This window comes from Panthera onca, chromosome B2 (assembly GCF_046562875.1).
Source record: "Panthera onca isolate mPanOnc1 chromosome B2, mPanOnc1 haplotype 2, whole genome shotgun sequence".
Lineage (NCBI taxonomy): Eukaryota > Metazoa > Chordata > Mammalia > Carnivora > Felidae > Panthera > Panthera onca.
In genome coordinates, this window is record NC_138343.1 from 39,235,402 (window position 1) to 39,257,912 (window position 22,511).

The 22,511-nt window shown below is 41.1% G+C and overlaps 1 protein-coding gene across 13 annotated transcripts in view; it reads left to right on the forward strand.

The window, feature by feature from the left end:
- The window catches only part of LOC132667045 (adenylate cyclase type 10-like), a 56,869-nt gene extending 41,928 nt beyond the window's left edge, over nucleotides 1–14,941 (forward strand). For 4 of the 13 annotated variants that reach the window (XM_060615430.2, XM_060615429.2, XM_060615433.3 and 1 more), the window contains 12 exons: nucleotides 2,760–2,823; nucleotides 4,030–4,249; nucleotides 4,608–4,733; nucleotides 8,017–8,189; nucleotides 9,089–9,245; nucleotides 11,210–11,414; nucleotides 11,504–11,600; nucleotides 12,361–12,479; nucleotides 12,739–12,856; nucleotides 13,273–13,471; nucleotides 13,986–14,199; nucleotides 14,712–14,941. In XM_060615430.2, coding sequence (XP_060471413.2) covers nucleotides 2,760–2,823; nucleotides 4,030–4,249; nucleotides 4,608–4,733; nucleotides 8,017–8,189; nucleotides 9,089–9,245; nucleotides 11,210–11,414; nucleotides 11,504–11,600; nucleotides 12,361–12,479; nucleotides 12,739–12,856; nucleotides 13,273–13,471; nucleotides 13,986–14,199; nucleotides 14,712–14,779 — 1,760 coding nt within the window. In that variant the 3' untranslated portion in view covers nucleotides 14,780–14,941. Of the gene's footprint in view, nucleotides 1–2,759; nucleotides 2,824–4,029; nucleotides 4,250–4,607; nucleotides 4,734–8,016; nucleotides 8,190–9,088; nucleotides 9,246–11,209; nucleotides 11,415–11,503; nucleotides 11,601–12,360; nucleotides 12,480–12,738; nucleotides 12,862–13,272; nucleotides 13,472–13,985; nucleotides 14,200–14,711 lie in introns of those variants that run through there. The other 9 variants (XM_060615431.2, XM_060615435.2, XM_060615437.2 and 6 more) reach the window with 9 other exon arrangements.
- The last annotated feature ends 7,570 nt before the right edge of the window (nucleotides 14,942–22,511 follow it).

The window sequence follows — 22,511 nt, forward strand, 5'->3', positions numbered from 1 at the left end:
GAAGCCATGAATAGACACTTTTCTAAAGAAGACATCCAGATGGCCAACAGGCACATGAAAAGATGCTCAACGTCACTCCTCATCAGGGAAATACAAATCAAAACCACACTGAGATACCATCTCATGCTGATCAGAGTGGCTAAAATGAACAAATCAGTAGACTAAGATGCTGGAGAGGATGTGGAGAAATGGGAACCCTCTTGCACTGTTGGTGGGAATGCAAACTGGTGCAGCTGCTCTGGAAAACAGTGTGGATGTTCCTCAAAAACTTAAAAATAGATCTACCCTATGATCCAACAATAGCACTGCTAGGAATTTACCCAAGATACAGGATACAGGAGTGCTGATGCGTAGGGACACTTGTACCCCAATGTTTACAGCAGCACTTTCAACAATAGCCAAATTATGGAAAGAGCTTAAATGTCTATCAACTGATGAATGGATAAAGAGGTTGTGGTTTTTACATACAATGGAATAATACTTGGCAATGAGAAAGAATGAAATCTGGCCACTTGTAGCAACGTGGATGGAACTGGAGAGTATTATGCTAAGTGACATAAGTCAGGCAGAGAGACAGATACCATATGTTTTCACTCATATGCAGATGCTGAGAAACTTAACAGAAGACCATGGGGGAGGGGAAGGGGGAAAAAAAGTTACAGAGAGGGAAGGAGGCAAACCATAAAAGACTCTTAAATACAGAGAACAGAGGGTTGATGAGGGCGTGGGGGAGAGGGGAAAGTGGGTGATGGGCATTGAGGATGAGAACTGGGTGTTGTATGGAAACCAATTTGACAATAAATTATATAAATAAATAAAAAATAAACAAAATGGGTTAAAGACTTAAATGTGAAGACCTGATACCATAAAAATCCTAGAAGAGAACACAGGCAGTAACCTCTTTGACATCAGCCATAGCATCTTCTTTCTAGATATGTCTCCTGAGGCAAGGGAAACAAAAGCAAAAATAAACTATTCGGACTACATCAAAATAAAAAACTCCCACACAGTGAAGGAAACAATCAACAAAACTAAAAGGCAACTTACGGAATGGGAAAAGTTATTTGCAAATGGCATTATCTGATAAAGGGTTAGTATCCAAAATATATAAGGAACTTAGAAAACTCAACACCCAAAATGCAAAAAATCCAATTAAAAAATGGGCAGAAGGCATAAGTAGACATTCCTCCAAAGAAATACAGCTGGCCAACAGACACATGAAAGGATGCTCAACATCGCTGATCATCAAGGAAATGCAAATCGAGTCATGCCTTCTTCCATAATTGAAGACAGCCGTCAAGCCCCAACCAGATCTTATCTTTTTCTACTTTGATAGAAGCTGGTGTTGACAGGGGAGAGGGGTAGGGAAGAGATGGTGAATTGTTGGTAGTAAAGGACTAAAATCAGGAGTTAATCTGTTATCCTAATGTCTGTCCTAGCTATACATTCTGATGACTCTGTGAAGGTAAACTGGTGACTTGGAAAAATTGGTCATTGGCTGATGAGCTCTTTGGGCATTTGCACTTTTGTGCTTTCCAAGGACAAAAGAGGAAAGTAACAGTGAATGTCCTGGTCTAGGATTGTGAAGAAATTACTCTATTCATATTTCCTATATGACTCTTTCCTTTTGAGAGGTCAGTGTCAGCTTTAGGTTACACAGCCTGGTCCATCTGTATGAGAGAGGCTCAGGACCTTCCCAGCACAACCAAACCCTGAGGATGCTTCCTACACTCAGGGCCTCTGTGCATGGCTGTGAAGACCAGGTACTGCACAAATCTAGAGGGTGCTAATCATGCTAGGATGTGATGGTGCCCCTGGAAACTGTGTATTGTGGTAATGCTGCCAAACCCCAGGTTCCTTGGTTTCCTTAGCCTTACTTTACCCTACCTTTTTGACATCATTCAGTAATCAGACAACTGGTCCTTTTACTTTACACAAGTCCTCCCTATAACAATTCTCTGAGGTGCCCTTTCAAACCCACCAGCAGTGCTTCTGAGCCCTAATGGTAATATCTCCACATCAATCCCAGTTTTTGCTTTTTGATCTGTGAGAAAGCAGCTGCAGAGGAAGAGTCAAAATCTGAGGGATAAAGGCTGTTTAAGGCCAGATAGGTAAAGCTGAAAACCCCTACTGGCCACTGAGACTCCAGTGGACTACGGCATCTTGTGCCCTCATGATTTTCCTCACTAGGCCTCGCTCTGTGGCCCACTGCCATCTGGTCATAAACTTGATACACATGTATTCAGGGATTTCTTCTGTTAGAAGTAGCCATCGGGGAGCCTGAGTGGTTCAGTAGGTTAAATGTCTGACTTTGGCTCAGATCTCACAGTTTGTGAGTTCAAGCCCGGCGTCGGGCTCTCCTGTCAGCACGGACCCTGCTTCAGATCCTCTCTACCCCCCTCTCTCTGCCCGTCCCCTGCTCACTTACTCTCTCTCAAAAATAAATAAATATTAAAAAAAAAATAGCAGTAGCCGTCAAACCAGATGGACATATTCTTTATTCATCTCTCTAGCAAATAGAATTAGGGACTGGTTTGGGAGGTTTGAGAGGAGTTACTACTGGAAGGATTAAGGAATTTGTAATCTACCCTCCTATTTTGTGTGCAGGCTGATACTAAACCTTAACTTACCATTTGAACAATGGGGGAGGCAATTAGCTCATGAACTAAGCTGCAGAGGAGAGGTAGTCAGGAATTCAAAATGTCTCAGTTAATACAAAGATGGATAATTAAAGATGATAATCTTTTTTTTCCCTGCAGATAGTTTTCAGTTCCAGACAAAAGAATGCAGAAGTCAGGAGGCCTTCACAAGTGAACACTACAGGTAAAGGGAGATGCTGACAGTGGGTGTGGGGGGCCGGGAAGTGAGACACAGGTGACTATTAACCTGGGGCACTCACCTCAACTGCAGACCAGGAAGGCTTCTGACCACCCAGGAGTAGTGAGCCTTGTACTCAGCCCAGAGTTCAAGTTAACAGAATTGGAAAGGCAATTTTTGATTCTTTGTGGGGAAATTATTTCTTAATGTTTAGAAAAAGCTTCATTTAATAGCTTTCAAATGCATTGTACACATAGCAGATTGTTTTCTCCACTAAAAATTTGCCTTCTCAATTATGTTTGGCTCTGGATGATATTAAAATGAATTTACATTTCCTAATCACGTGCCTCCTGGCATTCTAATGCCTGGCCCATCAATTTTAAATATCCCTACCTTGAATTCACCAGCCATGCTGGAGTTTTCTGTCCTTTTATCCAACCTGATTTCTTACGGTTTTCAAACAAAAATCTGTATTCCACATGAATCCTTCCCACACTCAACCTGTATATCTTTACTCACACAGTCCCCCCTTTCTGAAATACTAAGTGGCTTCCACATCCTCCTACTTATCAGAGTGTTCACCATTCTTCAAAGCCCTCCTCAGTTCCCATATGTCCATCTCAGAGAGATCTAAACTCTTTTGAACTCATGCCTGTGAAAAGTTCACTGCACTAGGAGTCAGAGAAGTGAGCTCTAGTCTTGGTTCCATTCAGTAGCTGTGAGGTCGTTCAGAAGGCACTCAGGCTCTCCAAGCCTCAGTTTCCTCATCGGTAAAAGGAAGGTGGTTTTTGCCTGTCTGAAAGGGTCATCGTAGGATAAGATGGTGTTGTGTAAAATAATGTTCAAATGTGCTATGACAAAGTTCAGATATGCTAATAGACAAATGTATTATTGCTTGTTGCCTTGTGTCATTTTCATGTGTTTATTTCATACGTTGTTAGTTTACTCTTCAATGCGATTGTTTCCCCACTTAGTTTGTGAGGTACTTAAATTGACTTTAGGTTTTTTTAAAAAATCCCTAATAGGGCTTTGACATAATAGATCAAGTCCCTGATTTTCAAAAACTCATGGAGTGATGGAGGGGAAGGCTAAACATAGAATTAATGAGTTATAAAGGAAAGCTTTCTGGAAAAAGTGGTTCGGAGACCTGGGGATGCCCCGAGAAGAGTGGCTGCTTTGCGGCCACTCTCAGTTTATCTTCTCTCCACAAAGAACAGAGGAAGAGTTCCTGGATCGGGTGAACAGGAAGCTGGCTCAGACCAGCCCCGAGAAAGACATGTTGACCACAAAGCCCTGTCACTGTGAGGAAATCCTGAAGTTAGTGCTCTCACCCCTCACCCGGCATTGCCTGGTCATCGGAGAAGCCACATGTGCGTTTTATTACCTGCTGGAGGCCGCTGCTGCCTCCTTGGACCTGTCAGATAATTACATGGTGAGCAAGCTCTGCTCCCTGCCCCTCAGCCGATCCCTTGCACCTGGGGAGTTTGGGTGGGCTTTCTTACTGTCAGAGTGAACTTGGGTGAAAAATGGAGAAAAGTGGAGAGAGAAAGGAGCTGGAAGGGAGTTAGGAGAAAACAGGAAGTGGGAAGGTGCCAGTCCAAGAGTGCCAACTGCTGCCGGCCCTGCCCCTGACTTGCACGTGCCGTCCACTCCCCATAACTCTGAACCCAACCCTGATTCCAATTCACATCTTGACCTCAGCACAACCTTACTCCAGCCTTCATCCTAATCGCACCACTAGCGCCACCCAAATCCTAATTCTGTTTCTCCATCCCTTGTCTTGTTTGGAGGCCTTCTTTTATTTGAGGAAGGCAAGCAGTCTTCTGGGCCAGCCTTCAGCCTTCTCGTTTTTGAAAAAGCACAAGGTGAAGATCTGTCAGTTTGAGGAGGCCACTTTCTGCTGTCTTCGGTCAGAGGTGAGGGCAGGGGGTGACCCTGAAGTTTGAGTTATTTCTCCTTGAGGGTTCCGCTATTATTTCTTTTTAAAGATCTCTCTGGGGTTTTTTGTATGCAATAACAGTGTGATAATGTGATAATAGATTTAACAAATTTGAAACCTAGCAATACACAATTTGTAGAAAGTGAAAAGACCTCCATGTTATCCCCAGCATGGTTAATAATGTGGTGCAAATTCCACCAAATATATACACATGGTCATATCATTATTATTTTGTTATTTTTTATTTTTTATTATTTTTTTAATGTTTTATTTATTTTTGAGAGAGAGAGACAGCATGAGTGGGGGAGAGACAGGGAGAGGGAGACACAGCATCCAAAATAGGTTCCGGGCTCTGAGCTGTCAGCACAGAGCCTGACATGGGGCTCGAACTCACAAACTGGAAGATCGTGACCTGAGCCGATGTTGGACGCTTAACTGACTGAGCCACCCAGGCGCCCCTCTTATTTTTTAAACAGAATCATATCCTACATTCTCTTTCGTCTGCAGTTGATTTATATTCCCAACAGTACAGACTGAATGAACATTTTTGCATGTTGGTACACATCCAGTTACAGTTGCCAAGTAATCCATTGTATGCATGTATCAAACTTTATTTAATCAGTCCCTTCTTCATATGCATTTGGGTTGTCTCTAATTTGAGGTTACTTACTATAAACATTGCTACAGTGAATATTCTTGTAAATAGCTCTTTTTTTCCCTTGTAAGAATGTTCCTAGAAGAGAAATTTCCAGAGGTAGGAGTGCTAAGGTGGAAGATAAATGATTTTACATTTAATAAATATATTGCCAAATTGTCCATCAAAATGACACATTTTCCTCAACTTATGATGGGGTTACATCTCAATAAACCCATGATAAGTTGAAAATATCATTTAGCCAAACCCAATCCATCACAAATTGAAAATGCATTTAATTAATACACCTAACCTACCAAACATTGTAGTTTAGCCTGGCTTACCTTAAACATTACTGGGTGAGAATAGTTACATTAGCCTACAGTCAGGCAAAATCATCTAACACAAAGCCTGTTTTATAATAAAGTGTTGAATATCTCATGTAACTTATTGGGTAGTGTACTGAAAGTGAAAAACAGAAGTGTAAATGCATTGATTGTTCACCCTTATGATCCTGGGGCTGACTGGGAGTGCTCCCACTGCTGCCACCCAGCATACAAGAGTGTCATACCATCATATGTTGCTACCCATAAAAAGATCAAAATTCAAAGTATAGTTTCTTTGAATTCATGTCACTTTCACACCATTGTAAAGTCAAAAAATCAAGTCAAACCATTGTAAGATGGGAACTGTCTGATTATCAAATCCAATTTTCCCCATTTCTTCACATCCTTACTAACACCAGATGTTATCAGTCTGTTTTAAACTTGCTAATCCGGGGACCTGGGTGGCTCAGTCAGTTGAGCGTCCGACTTTGGCTCAGGTCATGATCTCATGGTTTGTGAGTTCGAGCCCCGCGTTGGGCTCTGTGCTGACGACTCAGAGCCTGGAGCCCGCTTCAGATTCTGTGTCTCCCCCTCTCTCTGCCCCTCCCCTGCTCATGCTCAGTTTCTATCTCTCAACAATGAATAAACGTTAAAAAAAATTTTTTAACTTGCTAATCCGTAGATGAAAGTTAGATTGTACTTTAATATGTATTTCTTAATAAGGTACATTATTTTTATCGGTTTATCAGTCACTTATTTTTCTGTGAATTGCTTATTCATGCCCTTTGCTCAATGGAGTATATGTAAACTAATTTTAGGACAGTTTGGGGGGGTGGACAAAATTTGGGTTAAAGTGGTCAAAAGGTACAAACTTCAAGTTGTAAGACAAATAAGCCCTAGGGATGTAACATACAGCATAGTGACTATAGTTAACAATACTTTATTATGTTTTTGAAAATTGCTAATAGATATTAAAAGTCCTCATCGAGAAAAAAAGTTTATGTTGAATACCTAAAACTAATACATTATATGTTCTATCTCAATAAAAAATCATCATGTTGTACACCTTAAACTTACACAATATTATGGTCAACTACATCTCAATAAATCTAGGGGGGAAAAAAGAACATATATTTGAAAGTACCCCCTCAACCCCATCACTCAGCTACTGTGTCCCCTCCCCAGATTATGTATCTTTATGTACTCTACCTTGGCACACATAAATGTAAATGGTCTCTTTCCTTTGTTACATACAAATGGGAACTCTCTATGTCCCATTCTACATCTTACTTAAAGAAATATATATACTTCATAGATCATTCTGTATCATATCAGATTTCCCCAGGGAATGAGATTTGTATAACAAATAGAAACTCTGGGGAAAGCATGCCATAAGACATTCTATTTACGAAAGACCTATAGTAGTAAATTTATTTATTGTGTAAGAATAACTCAGGACAGCTCAGCAACTTTTCTCAGCCTCACTACTATTAAATAACAGAGCAAAAGGTGTTGGCATAATTATCAGTTTATACATAATAGCTTCATAAAACCATGGGGGGTGTTTTCTTAGAGAGCTGAGCTTTAAAATTAAAAAAGAAAACTAAATAAAAACTAATTTCAGTATAAACCTTACCTGACATGTGTAATGCCTGTGAATGCCAAAAAGAATTATTAGAGATTTCCACATTATTTGTGTTTCAATCCAGATGTCTTTGAAGCAATGTTAAATAATTATTTCTTTCCCTTTACAAGAAGAAGTTATTGTGCAGTCTTCCCAAGATTGTTCTGGAATCACCATAGGCTCTCTCACCTTCTTGGAGTGTTTAGTCTTAAAATGTGAAGGCTATGATAACCTCAAGGTTCTTCAGTTCCTACACCCGCCCCCAATACACAGTGGTGGGTGCACTATTTAGTAAGACAGAGAAAGAATTTGGTGATATTTCAGATCCATTCAATAGCATCTGAAGCATCTGAGTCTCTACTCAAATGACAGTCCTGTCTCAGTCTGGCAGTATCACTTTCTAAATCACAGCCTTCCTCTATTCACTGACAAACATGTGGGACATGAGAAAGGAGTGTGTTTTCTCCACAATCCTGTTTTCTCCTTTCCGCGTGCACAGTCCTCCTGGTGCTCCTTAGTGCAGCCAGACCCTGCTGTGGCTCACTCACTCCAGCACCTCAGCAGCCCAAGTACCCAAATGGCCCCAAATGAAGGAGCCAGTGTGTTAAGTCCAGAGCCTCATCCATAGTACTCTTCCCATGTTTACATTACCATTTCTCATTTTCCCTGTCTCCAGGTATGTTTCAACATGGGACAGATCACCCTAGCCAAAAAATTGGCCAGGCAAGGCCTTCAACTGCTGAAAAGGAGTTTCCCTTGGACCTGGTTTGGTGTTCTTTTACAAACATTCCTGGAAAAATACTGGCGTTCCTGTTGCCTCAGCCGATCTCCAGACAACCCTAGTGAGAAGTGAGGAGTCTGGCCAAGTTATCGCGGTCCCTTTATGATCACAGAGAACTAAACTAGGACCCAACTTGGAGTGTTGCCCATATTGACCTAAGACTCTGCTTTTCAAGCATATAACAGTCCTAGTTTCTCTACCTTACTCTCTGAGCCAATGAAATGTAGCAGAATGAGGACTTTTTTTTTTGAGAAAGAGAGAGTATGAGTGGGGGAGGGACAGAGAAAGAGGGAGAGAGAATCCCAAGCAGGCTCTGCACTGTCAGTGCAGAGCCCAGTGTAAGGCTCGAACTCACAGAACTGTGAGATCGTGACCTGAGCCAAAATCAAGAGTCAGACGCTTAACCAGCTGAGCCATCCAGGTGTCCCAGGACTTCTTTTCTTTTTGAAGCATGGTGTTACACTGTATTTTTCAAACAAAGATACATGTTACCCTGTCTGTTTCAAATCAAGATACACATATGTATGTTTGTATACAAACACACACATAGGCATATATACATATATGTAGCAATTTAATATTATTTCTGTTCTATATAAAAATATTAAATTGCTACCCAGTTATTGAGCTGTAATAATAGGAAATATATTCAAAATAGCAATTCAAAGAATGAACTTTTTAAAAATACTTCTCTGAATTTTTCCAGTCAGCTTGGACCACCTAAGCTGGCTCAGTCAGTACAGCACATGATTATTAATCACACCCTATGCTGGGTGTGGAGCCTACTTAAAAAAAAGATGATTTCAAAAGGCTTATGGGGTTAGAAGTAATGGGATCCTGGGAGCATTTCTGAGTTTGAAAGTCTGTAGAAGGTCCCCTGATGAGTAGATTTGGATTTTTGTGGGGAGGGACAGTTGGGCACCGGTGCAGGCTGAGGGCACGCTAATCACTCTGCGCTTCCTCACAGTAAGAAGAAGCTGGCAGTCCTGCAGCAGCGGGTGCGCTGTCTCTCCATGCTCTGGCAGCTCTACAACCTGGAGACCACGACCAGCAGCCGCAGGTTCGCCGGCCTTGCCACTCTTATGCAGAAGAACTCTGCTGAGGAGTTGGCAAGCGGAGCCCCGGTGAGCACGTCCTTGCTTTACCGCTGGACCTCACTCAGAAACCTAAAATGCTAGGGAGAGAAATTCCTGGGTTTAACACAGTTCCACAATAACCCAGAATTAATGGGACATACCGATCATATGCTTGAGCAGCATCTCTCATATTGCAGTTTTTAGGTGGGTTTCCAGGTTTGGCTATCTGTGAGTTCCCTGAACTGAATGTCGGCTTTTGTGTGTATGTTCAGAAGTGGTGGGAGGTAGGGAAGGAGTCACAGCTTTCATCAGGTTCTCAAAGAAGTCCATGAGCTAAAAAAGGATTAGAATTGCTGACTTAGGAAAAAAGAAGGAAGGGAAACATCTTCCTAATTTTAGTGTCCATCTGTCTGTCTCTCTTTTTTATCCATATGTTCCATAAATATTTGATGAACACCCATTATGTGCCAGGCACTAATCTTGATTCTAGGAAAACAGACAACAGATCAGTGAAATACATAGAATGCTAGGTGGTAATAAACTTGATGGAGAAAAATTAAGGGGAGACAGGGGGCCATGGGGTTCTGGGAGCTGGGGGTGGGGTGCAGTTTTAAACAAGGTGCTAGGGAAAGCCTCACTGGGCAGGTGACATTTGGGCAAATCTCTGAAGAGATGAGAAAGTAAGCCACTTGGCTATGAGGGAGAAGAGTGGACAGGCAGAAGGCACAGTGAATGCACAAGGCATGCTCTCTGCATTTGAGGAACGGTAAGGAGGCCGGTGCGACTAGAGGGGAGGAGACTGAACCAGGAGATGAGTCAGAGAGCCAGGGAGGGGGTTGATGGCCGATGGTGCCGGCCTCTGGGGCAACAGTTGGGGTTTGGACTTTAAAGAAGACAGGAAGCCGGGGGCAGGTTCTGAGAAGAGGAGTGACAGAGTCTACTTCTATTTTAATAAGATCGTTCTGTCTGCTGTGTTGAGAATCAACTGAAGGAGGCAAGAGAGGAAGCAGGAAGGCAAGTTAGGAGGCTATGGTAAATGATACAGGCAAGAGATAGTTGGCTTGGATTGTGGTGGCAGAGGAAGTGGGGAGAGGTGGTCTTCTGTCCAGAGAGAACCAACAGGATTCACTCTTGGATCAGTTCTGGGATGGGAGAGAGAAAAGAGTCCAGGATAATCCCAAGATTGGTTGGACTTCTAGTGGGATAGAAGTGCTCTTAATTGGGATGGGGCACTGTGCAGAAGGAGCAGATGGGGCGGTTGGGGGGGGGGGGGAAGACTGGAACCAGGTTTTAGACATGTTTAATTTGAGATACCTATTAGACATGTAGATGGAGATGTTAAGTAGGCAATTAAATATATGAATGTGGGGTATATTTGAGAGGTCTGGGCTGGGAAATAGAAATTCATGGGTCATCAGTGTGTAAATGGTACTAAAAGCCATGAAACTAGGTAATTTTTCTCCATTGCATTTATTATCACCTAACATTCTGTATATTTCACTGATCTATTGTCTGTTTTCCTGGAATCAAGATTAGTGCCTGGCACATAATGGTTGTTCCAATGTTAGGAGTTCAGGGTCATAGGCAGAAATTGGCAAAAGAAACTGAGCAGTTTCAAAGAGAATCTCATGTCCTCAAAAACCTAGCGAAGACGGTGTTTTAAGAAGAGAGTCATCAATGACGTCAAATGTGCACATACTTATACTAGACATCTAGGCAGGCAGCAGTTCTGAAGAGTGCTAAGGAGCAAGCATCAGAAGCCTTCATTAGAGAAAACACAGAAGTACAGCTTGGCCAGTGTTTTAAAGGGGAAGTCTGGGCTCAGAAAACAAAAAGAGGGGCAGTAGAGAAAGTGGTTTGTTTGAAGATCAGGTGGTGGGAATGATCGGCAGGTCCCAAGCAAGTGGGCAGCAAGGCACCACAGAGGGCTCTTCTGCAGGAAAGGGACAAGGTGGAGGTGTGGCATGAATGCACAGTCAGAATATTTTGGCCCATGTTTGTTTCACCCGCAGGTTGTCTCTACCTATGTGGCCCTGTCCCAATTCTCCCAGAATATGGGTGACAGGGACAGGTGGCTGCACTGTGAGCAGGTGGCCATTCAGAAGAGCAGCCTATGTTGGTTCTCCAGGGAGGGACTGTTGGCCACGGCCCAGCTCATGCAGGCCTTGGCCTATACCAAGCTCTGCCTCGGCCATCTCGACTTCTCCATCAAGCTGGGTAATGGGGCTTGGGGCTGGCGGTCCTAGGGCTTTTAGAGAGGCCAGGTTCACAGCTAGACCTCACACGATGCTCTTTAACCTCCTTAGGTTTTCAAGCTCGTGAGATATGCAGACACCTCAAGAAACCAGCTCTGGAGACTCTGGTTCTCTCAGTTCTCTTCAGATCTGCATTTCTGAAGAAAAAGTATTAAGATCATTTTCTGCCATTTGTATTTGTTGCCTAAGAAGGGAGGGTATCTGAAATGGAGAGGGAGATGCTGTTCCATTCTTACAGCCAGGCTGTCTCTTCTCTAGTCATTCCAGGAAGCATTGTCTTAAGTGTGGGGTTCAGGAATGGAAAGGCAGAATCTGAGCTGCAACATATTCTTCTCTTCTCCTCTCCTCTCCTCCCTCCTCTCCTCTCCTCTCCTCTCCTCTCCTCCCCTCTCCTCCCTCCTCCGCTCTCCTCTCCTCCCTCCTCCCCTCTCCTCTCCTCTCCTCTCCTCTCTCCTCTCCTCTTCTCCCCTCCCCTCCCCTCCCCTCCCCTCCCCTCTCCTCCCCTCTCCCCTTCCCCCTCCTTCCTCACCCTTCTTCTCCTTCCTTTTCCCCCTTCCCCTCCTTTTTCCCACTTTCTCTTCTCCTCCTCCTCCCCCTCATCCTCCCCTTTCTCCCCCTCCCCCCTCCTCCTCCCCCCCCTCCTCCTCCTCCTCCTCCTCCATTTCTCTACAGAGAGGTAGGTAATTGCAGTAGTTCAGGAAAGAACCTGGAAACTGTCTCAGGCATTTTCCCCCACTTCCTTTGCTTAGAGGCAGGTCTGATCTCAGGCACAGACACTTTATATATAAATAGAGCCCAGGTGGGGAAATCTAGAGATGTTAGGCTTCTTTGAAGATGTAAGATCCCCTTCTCTCCTGTACCATCCTCCCTACTCTCTAGCTGGTCCCAATAGCTCTGTCTCTTGGCAGATTTGACCTGTGTGTCCATGTGCTGGAGAGCCAGTGGGTGCTCATTTCCCAGGGTCATGATGTCCTTGGCCTGGCCTGCTTCTATTCTGCTTGCTTAGATCTGCTGCTCTATGGAAAAGGTAAATCTTGTGTAGGGCTCTGCTATACTCCTGAAGGATTCAGACCTTGGATATGGCTCTGTGTTTGGAACACAGGTAGTCATGAGCCTGTCCCTTGGGCATGGCCCCTGCTCCAACCCCTGGTTCCTTAACGTCTAGGAATCACATTGTGATTCAGGATGTCTGCATTTCAGGTGTTATCCGCTCCCCTGTACATACACCTATACCAGTTCCTACGGTAGATAACTGATCCTCACCTGGTTACCTTCTCTGTCCACAGGATTGCTATGTCGGCCCTTCAGCGAGTGTCTGTGTTTCGTTCAACGCTATGAGCACAGCTGCATTCTGAACTCTCAGAGTAATGTCATGCTGGGGGTCCACTCGTCTCTGGCCATGTGGTAATGTGGGTACCAAAGTCTTACTCGGTGGGACAAGCTAGAAAATTAAGGACATCATGGGGGTCATTTAAGCTACTGCCTTTTACCCCTCCAGGCAGGGCTATTCTGCATCTCTAAACTACTCCTAAAGACCTTTCCCTCTCATCCCTCCCATCTTATAGAGGGGTTCTTCTCGTCCCTTAGCAGGTTCGGGCCTATAGGTTGAGAGCTAAGTTGAAGGTTACATTTAAGTGCTGGGTAACCCACAGTCTCCTTTTAAGTCTCCTTCATGTGAGTCAGCAGCCTTGGCCACTTGCCAGCATCACAGCGCTGAGCACGCAGGGGGTCTTACGGCCTGAAAGAAGTGATGGTTCTGTGAAAGAGCCAAGTTCGGTAAGCAGGGGATCGAGCTGCGAGCTGTGCCTCTTTCCCTCCAGGTTTGCCCAGAACTCTCAGTGGAATCTGTTTGAGCAGCACTTCTCCAAAGCTCACCAGTTGGTGAAAAGAACCAATGCCTCACTGTTTGGTTCACATGGCTTTGTCCGATTCCTAGAGTGCCATGTGCTGATGTTACAAAAAATGCCAGAAGATGTCTTCATGCATACTCTCCCAGAGACTCGCAGCCAAGCCCTCAAGGTACCTGTTTCTCTACTGTCCTTCCCCTGACACCTAAGTTCTAGTTTGATCCTGTGATGCTCTTTCTGATGCCTACATCTCCCACTTCCTCTTCTCCTTGCTGCTTCTGTCTCTTTTTCCTCCTCAAACCCTTTTCTTCCTCCACCTAGGAAGTCTTTCCACATGCCTCATGTACCCTCCCAGATATTCTTGCATATAGGTCAGGACCGGACTCCCTGACTTTCTGCCTTTGCACAGCTACTACCCAGTACCGTTAAGATGTTAACGTTTAGCCCTTCTCCGTGGACCCACTCTGGCTCAGTTTGACATGTCTCTCTTCCGCCCTGCCTTCTGTGTCTAAGCCATTCCAGTTCCCCTGTATCTCAAAACCAACTTTCTGGGCGTGCTGTGCCCTGAGTAACTCCTCCCTGTCCCCCGAGCCCTGAGTGAGTGTGCACTGTCAGAATTCCTGGTGGAGCAGACTGGAGGAAGACACTGCTCATCCTTGAACTCACGGACTTCCCTCTCCTTTCAGTACTTCAAGGAGTTCTTCTCTAGATGTGTGACCTGCCCCGTCTATCACCAGTGGGTCTCTGAGCTTAAAGCCTCTGTAATGAGATCTGGAAAAGGAGAATCCATGTCCTTGACTGACATCATCAGACCTTTTGACACCTGCTTGACCAGGATTTGGATAGAGGGAGAATTCCTGGAGGAAAACAACTCCTTTGGAGGAAATTTAGGAATACAGAGTAAGCATTCCTTCCTGGAACCCTTGTCTGAGAGACGTTACAGTCTCAGATTCTCACAGGCAGTCAAAGTCTGCTCCAAAGTAAGAAGGGAAACGTAACTGTAAGGAGTTAGTCCTTGCTCCACGGGTAATTATCCTCTCATTAGTGCTGGACCCAGCCCAGACAGAGGGGGTTCCGTATATTGTTAAATAATAGGAGAGCCTCTCTCAGCCCTTTGTTTCCACATCTGTACCCTCAAGCATTGGAAGTTCCTCCTTGATCTCAGCTTAAACCACTGGGTTGTTTCTGTGGAGGAGCTGGATGGTCACTAAGGGAGAAGGAAGCCTTAGAATTCACAATGTAATATCTATGAAGGTAAATGGTAAGATGTGGGCAAGGAAAAGAGAGGAAGGAATATAGTTCCTTGCCTCAGGGCCCAGCAAATCTCCTCCTTTTCTAGGGCAATGAGTTAGATTTGTAAGCACTGAGGACTTTCTTTGGGTTTGTGATATTCTTTATGTTCCTGCTTTCAGGATTTGACAGAGTGGCTGATGTCAGGGAGAATAAAGATGAAGAAGAAATTCAAGAATGTATATGTTAAAAAAACTCATTTGAAGGGACCATTGTTCTCTTGTATATAACACAAAGAAATGATCCAAGTTCTCCTTTTTAAGATACTGGACAGTATATGTATTAAATACACTAGCCGTTTACACTCACCACTGTCTATATCTTTGTCAAAATAAAAGCCTATGTTTCTGAAGCATGAAATGTAGATCTTTCTTAACTCTTAGCAGTTACTGGCACAACTGAGGCAGAAATTAGAACCAGCAGTCGACTGGACATCTGGGAGGCTCTGGGATGAACTGATTGCTTCTCATGTAAGGCGAGATCCATTAGCAGATGGAAAACTCAGCCCTGATAGAGAGGTTGTGGATACTTAAGGCCGGCAATACTAGTGCTTTGATGTTACCCCCTTGGTGCAGACGTGGTAATGAGTTCCTAAAAAGTCAAGGAATCTTTGGAGAGGCCCATATGGCTGTGTACCAACAGAGAAACCCATTTCTCTTTTGCACTGTGTGACTTGGGGATTCTCGTGTGAAAATGAAATTGCCAAAATGCATATGACTCTAGCCCTCCTCTGTTTTATTCTCCCTTTCTAGAGCTGCTGCCTTTGACTTTTGACCTTTATCTGTTTGATGGCCTTTCTTACACAGAGCATTGCCTTCTCACTGATTTTTACACTTTATAACTCAATCATCTAGTGTTCAGACAGCCTGTTAATTAACGTTATGATAGCTACCATTTATTGTTCACTTACTCTGTGACAAGCATTATACTAAATGCTTGAAATACATTCTTTAAATCTTTTTAGCACCTCTGTGAAGCGAGTATTTTTATTATCCCCATATTACCGATGAAACCGAAGCTTAAGAAGGCCATACTACAGGAAACAGCCACAAAATGGTGAAGCTGGGATTCTAACTCCAATGTGATTCCAGAGTTTCACACTAGGCTATAGAGGCTTCCATGGGACCTAGCCTATGGTAGGCTATCCTGTACCCAATCTTCAATATTCTGTTCAAATGACCATGATCAGAATTGTAAGGACAGGTCAATGTCTGGGGAAAGGAGCCCTGAACTTGCCATTTAAATCCTGCTGTCTTGTCTGTACCTTCCCTGGCCCCTCTCCCCTACTCCCCCTTTTCTCCTTATTCTTGTTGCTCTTCCTCCTCTCCCTCTACTCCCACCCTACTCCTCCTTCCTTTCCTCTCTCTGACCCCTCCTTCCTTTCTCCTTGTCACCCACTTTCCCCCTGTTCTCCTCTCTTCCACTCCTTTAAATTTCTGAGAGGCAGCATAGAGCGGCAGTAAAGAGGCCCTAGAGCCACACAGCCTGTGTTCAGATTCTAGCTCGGATACTTATTAGCTGTGTTACTTTGGGCATAAAATGTATCTTCTTTACGCTTCCTTTTCCCTTTCTGTAAATGAGGATAAAAATAGAACAAAAGAGCATCATTATGAAGACAAAATAAATACAAAGTGCTTAGAATGGTACCTGGCCACAAAGTAAGCGCTCAGTGTCAGCAATTATTATCAGTTTAATTTTTATATGTAAATATAGATTATACATTTACGTGGCCCAGAATTCAAAAGGAACAAAAGTGTCTAACAGTGAAAGTCTTTCCCATTCTTGTCCTCCAGGATCTGTGTCACCACTTCCTTGTGTATCCTTAAAAAATTATTCTGTGCACATGCAAGCAATAGCATATATTTTTTGCTGCACCCTTCTTTCCCACAAATGGTACAAACTAGGCATACTGTGATGCTCCTTCCTTTTTGCCTTGTCTTTTTTTCTCTTGCCATTTGTTGCCCTTTTGGCAATTCTTAAAATGGAGATAGAATTCACCATTTTGAAAGATATACCATCCGGTGGCTCTTAGAATATCACAAAGCTCTGCTACCATCACCACTATGTAATTCCAGAACATTTTCATCACCCCAAAAAGGAACTCTGTGCCATTACCATTCACTACCCAGTCCCTCTTCCCCCAACCCCTAGTAACCATCTTTCTGTCTCAGTGAATTTGCCTTTTCTGGACATTGTGTATAAATGGAATCATAGTATATGGCCTTTTGTGTCAGACTTCTTCCACTTAGCATTGTCTTTCCAAGGCTCATCCATGTTTAGCATTCGTTTTCATGCTTGGATAGCATTCCATTGTATGGATATGCCACACTTTGTTTACCCATTCACCAGCTAATGGATACCTGGGTTGTTTCCACTTTTTGGCCATTGTGAATCACACCACTATAAGCATTTATGTGCAAGTTTTTGTATGAACATACATTTTCATTTCTCTTTGGGTATATGCCTAGGAATGGAATTGTTGGGTTATGCAGAAACTCTGTGTTTAACTTTTTAAGGAACTGTCAAACTGTTTTCCAAAACGCTGTACCATTTTACATTCCCACCAGCAATGTGTGAAGGTTCCAGTTTTCCACATTCTTGCTTCACCAACACTTGTTCTTGCTTCTCTTAATAAAGGCATATTCTAGTGGGTATGAAGCGGTATCTTGTTGTGGTGTTGATTCGCATTTCCTTTAGGACCACTCATGTCCTTTTTAAAAGTTTATTTATTTTGAGAGAGAGAGGATGAGAGGGGGAGCAGAAGAGAGAAAGGGAGAAACGGAATTCCAAGCAGGCCCCGCACTGTCAGTGTGGACCCCTCCACGGGGCTTGAACTCACAAACCCGTGAGATCATGACCTGAACCAAAATCAAGTGTCAGACGTTCAACTGACTGAGCCATCCAGGCCTTCCTTGTTGTGGATCATTTTTACAAGCTTACCGGCCACTTGTTGATCTTCTTGGAGAAATGTCTTTTAGAATCTTCTGCCCATTTTTTATTGGGTTATAATGCCTTTTTATTGTTGAGCTCAGAGTTTTAAATATATATTCTCATACTAGACCCTTATCAGATTTGATTTACACATATTTTCTCTCATTCTGTGAATTGTCTCTTCACTTTCATGACACTATCGTTTTGCAGTGCAAAAGTGTTAAGTTTTGATGAAGTCCAATTTATGTGGGTTATTTTTTTGGTTTTGGTTGCTCATGCTTTAAGTGTTCTCTCTTAGAAATCACAAAGGTTTACTCCTCTGTTTTTTTCCTAAGAGTTTTATATAGTTTTAGCTCTTTTAGGTTTTTGATTCATTTTGATTTCATTTTTTTTTTTTTTTTTTTTTTTTTTTGCATATAGTGTGAAGAAATTTTTCAAATCATCCTTTGCCTGTGGATATCTACTCATCTCAACACTTGTTGTTAACAAGACTACTCTTTTCCCCATTTAAATGATACTCTTGGTGATGTATGATTTTGTTAAATGTATGGGTCTACTTCTGAACTCTCAGTTCTGTCCCATTGCTCTCTGTGTCTATCCTTAATGCCAGTACACACAACCTTGATTGTTGTAGCTTTGTAGTAAGTTTTAAAATCAGGAAATGTGAGTCCTCCAACTTTATTATTTTTTAAGACTGTTTTAGCTGTCCAGGGTCCCTTCCATTTCCATATGACTTAGGATCAGCTTGTCAATTTCTACAAAAAGGACAACTGTAATTTTGATAGGGATCGAGTTGAATCTGTAAATAAATTGGAGGAGAATTGCTAATTTAACAATATTAAATTTTCTGATCCATCAAGATGTCATATCTTTTCCACATATTTAGGTTTTCTTAAATTTCTTTCAATAATGTCTTATAGTTTACAATGTATAGGTCTTAAACTCTTTTGTTAAATTTATGCTTAAATATTTTACTCTTGGTTCTATTCTAATGGAATTGATTTCTTAATTTCATTTTTGAATTTTTCATTGCTAGTGCATAGAAATAAAACTGAGTTTTGTTTATTGATTTTGTATCCTGAAACTGCTGAACTCATCTATTAGATCTATTGTTTTTTTGTGTGGATTCCTTAGGATTTTGTATATATAAGATCATATCATCTGCAAATAGAAATCATTTTACTTCTTCCTTTCCAGTATTTCTCCCTTTCCTTTTTATTTCTTTCTCTTGCCTAATTATACTCCTTAGAACCAAAGTATAGTATTGAGTGAAAGGGGCAAGAGTGGACATCTTTGTCTTCTTCTCAATCCTAGGGGCAAAGCTTTCAGTTTTTTACCTTTAAGTATGATGTTAGCTGTGAGTTTTTTGGGTTTTGTTTGTTTGTTTGTTTGTTTGTTTGTTTGGAGATGCCCTTTACCAGATTGAAGAAATTCTCTGCTCTTCCTAGTTTGTTGAATATTTGTATCATGATAGGGTGTTGGATTTTGTCAAATGCTTTTTCTGTCATCTGTTGAAAGGATCCTGTGGTTTTGGTCCTTTTTTTCTATTAATATGGTATATCATTGATTTTCATGTATGGAACCAATCTTGCATTCCTGATGTAAATCCCATCTTGTCACAGTGTTACAATCCTTTCTTTGTTGCTGGGCCTGTTTACTAGTATTTTGTTGAGGATTTTTGCATCTACATTCATAGGAGATGTTGGCCAGTAGTTCTCTTATGATCTCTTTGTTTGGCTTTTGCATCAAGGTAAAATTGGTGATTTTACTCATAAAATGAGTTAAGAAGTGTTCCTTCTATTTTTTGGAAGGGTTTGTGAAGGATTGGTTTTAAAACGCATTCAATGTTTGGTAGAGTTCACCAGTGAAACCATCTGGGCCTGGGCTTCTCTTCATGGGAAGCTTTTTGACTATGATTTAAACCTCTTTATTTGTTATAGATATATTGAGACTTAATCTTGAGTCATTTTCAGTGGTTTGTGTCTTTCTAAGAATTTGTCCATTTTGTCTAGGTTATCTATTTTGATAATATACAATTGTCCACAGTTTTCCTTTTATAATCCTTCTAAGCTCATAAAGTCAGTAGTTCTCCCTCCAGTTTCATTCCTTATTTAGTAATTTGAGGCTTCTCTTTGTTTTTGGTTTTGTTTTTTGTTTTTTTGGCTAAGTAAGTAACTTTAGCTAAGATTTGTCAATTTTGATCTTTTTAGAGAAACAACACCTGATTTTGTTGATTTTTTTCTTTTTCTGTTCTCCATTTCATTCATTTCTGCCCTGATCTTTATTATTTCCTTCCTTCTGCTCATTTTGGGCTTAATTTTCTCTTCTGTTTCTAGTTTCTTCAGGTAGAAAGTTAGGTTGTTGATTCGAGATCTTTCTTCTTTTTTAAAATAGGGGTTAACCTACAGCCATAAATTTTCCTCTAAGAACTGGTTTTGCTGACTCCCCTAAGTTTTGCTACATCATGTTTTGTATTCATTCATCTTAAAGAATTTATCATTTCTCTTGTGATTTCTTCTTTGACCCATTTGCCATTTAGAAGTGTGTTAATTTCCACATATTTGTGAGTTTCCAAAATTTACTTCTGTAATTTATTTCTAATTTCATTCCATTGTAGTCTGAAAGCATACTTTGTATGATTTCAATCATTTTAAATGTATTGAGAATTTGTTTATTGTCAGATATATGGTCTATACTGGAGAATGTTGTATGTATACTTGGAAGAATATGTATTGTATTTTCCAGGAGTTAGGTGGAGTGTTCTACAGATGTCTGTTAAGTCTAGTTTTTTATAGTATTGTTCATGTCTATTTCCTTGCCAATCTTCACCTACCTACCTTGTTCTATCGGTGGTTGAAAGTGTGATACTGAAATCTACAACTATTACTATTTAATCTACAACTTATTACTTTTAGTTCTGTCAGTTTTGCTTTATGTCTTTTTTTTTTTTTTTAACGTTTATTTATTTTTGAGACAGAGAGAGACAGAGCATGAACGAGGGAGGGTCAGAGAGAAGGAGACACAGAATCGGAAACAGGCTCCAGGCTCTGAGCTGCAGCACAGAGCCCGATGCGGGGCTCGAAACCACGGACCGCGAGATCGTGACCTGAGCCGAAGTCGGACACTTAACCGACTGAGCCACCCAGGCACCCCTCTTTATGTCTTTTGAAATGCTATTATTAGGTACATATGTATTTATAATTGTTATATCTTCTTGATGGGTTGACTTTTTTATCATTATAAAATGTTCTTTTATCTTCATTAATATAGTCACTCCACCTCTCTTTAGCTAGTTTGCATGGTACATGTTTTTCCATCCTTTTACTTTGAACCTACTTATGTTTTTGAATCCAAAGTTTGTCTCTTAGGAAGCATATAATTGGATCATGTGTTTTTAAATACATTCTGTCAATCTCTGGCTTTTAATTGGAGTGTTTAATCTATTTACATTCCATGTAACTACTGATAAGATAGGATTTATGTCTTCCATCTTGTTATTTGTTTTCTACCTGTCTTATATCTTGTTGCCCCTCTCTTCCTCTGCTGTCTTCTGTTATATGAAATACATAAGTTTAATTTCATTTTAATTCCCTTGTCATTCTTTTACTATGTTTTTGAGTTTTTTTTTTCCTTGCTCTAGGGATTACAATTAGCATTTTAATTTAAAACAATCTAGTTTACGTGTATACCAGCTTAATTTCAACAATATACAAGACTTTGCTCCTATATAGCCCCATTCCCTCCCCACTCTTACAAATTATAAGTGTTATAAAAGTTACATCTTAATAAATGGTGTGCCTATCAACACAGATGTGTAAGTATTGCATTATGAAGTTGTGTTTTGAATCAGATACAATGTGGAAAAAGCCAATTTTCATAAGGATAGACTCCTTGGGTTGGTGCAGGCATTGGTTTCCAGAGCTCTAACAAGGTTGATTCTGACTATTTTTGCCAGTTTTCTTGTTGCTTTTATGGAAGAGAGAATTTTCTGAGTTCTTAAACCATTTTCTTTTAAATCATTCTCAATGATTTTTTTTTACTTTTAAATTGCATTTCCCTTCGATGAAGTTAAACATCTTTATTGTTTATATTTCCTTTTTTTAGTGAGCTATATGTATATATCCTGTGACCATAACCTATTATTTTAATTGATTTATAAGTGTTCGAGAAATGAGATTTCTGCCTTTGTATGAGTTGCAGAATTTTTCTTCATTTTGTGTTTTGTCTTTGTGTATTGTGCTTGTGTCATGAAGAAAAAGATATCAGTCTTTTCTTAATTTATTTTAATGTGTCAGTTTTAAAGTATCTATGAATTTTTTTATGGCTTCTGAGTTTTGTGTAATAAAGAGCGTTTTCTTCTCTAAGATTATTTTAACTATTCCCCAGTGGTCTTTCAAGTATTTTTTTTAATTAACCTCATCAAAACATAATTTATATAAAAGAAACTGCACCTATTTTAATGGTAGCTTTTGACAAATATATACACCCATGTTACCACTACCACAGTCGTAACAGAGAACATTTCAATCACCCGAAAAAATTATTTCAGGCTTTCTCTATATTCATTCCTCCCACCCTAACCACCACCAGCAGCACAAAATATTCTCATTATTTTTTTTCTTTGTCTTTATATCTGTGATTATTTCCCCCTTGTCATTTCATATTTCATCCTTTTTGAGTAAGTTAGCTAACAGTGTCTTTTATATTTCATTTCAAAGAATAAGCTCTTTTATTTGTGTATTAGTTATATAACTTTTCTCCTTTAAAATGAACTAGCAATTTGAGTAAGATGCTTAGTTCTTATTGTTGAGGCTATGACTTTTCCTCTGAGAACTCCTTTAGCTGCACTCCAAAGGTTTCTGATATGAAGCAATGGGCTGGTCATGTCACCTGCATTTTCTTTGTTTTCATGTGTTTCTTATGATAAAATATAGAAGATCCGTATTTTCATCTCAGAAGTTACTTTTATAAAGGAGATTTGGGTTGGTATT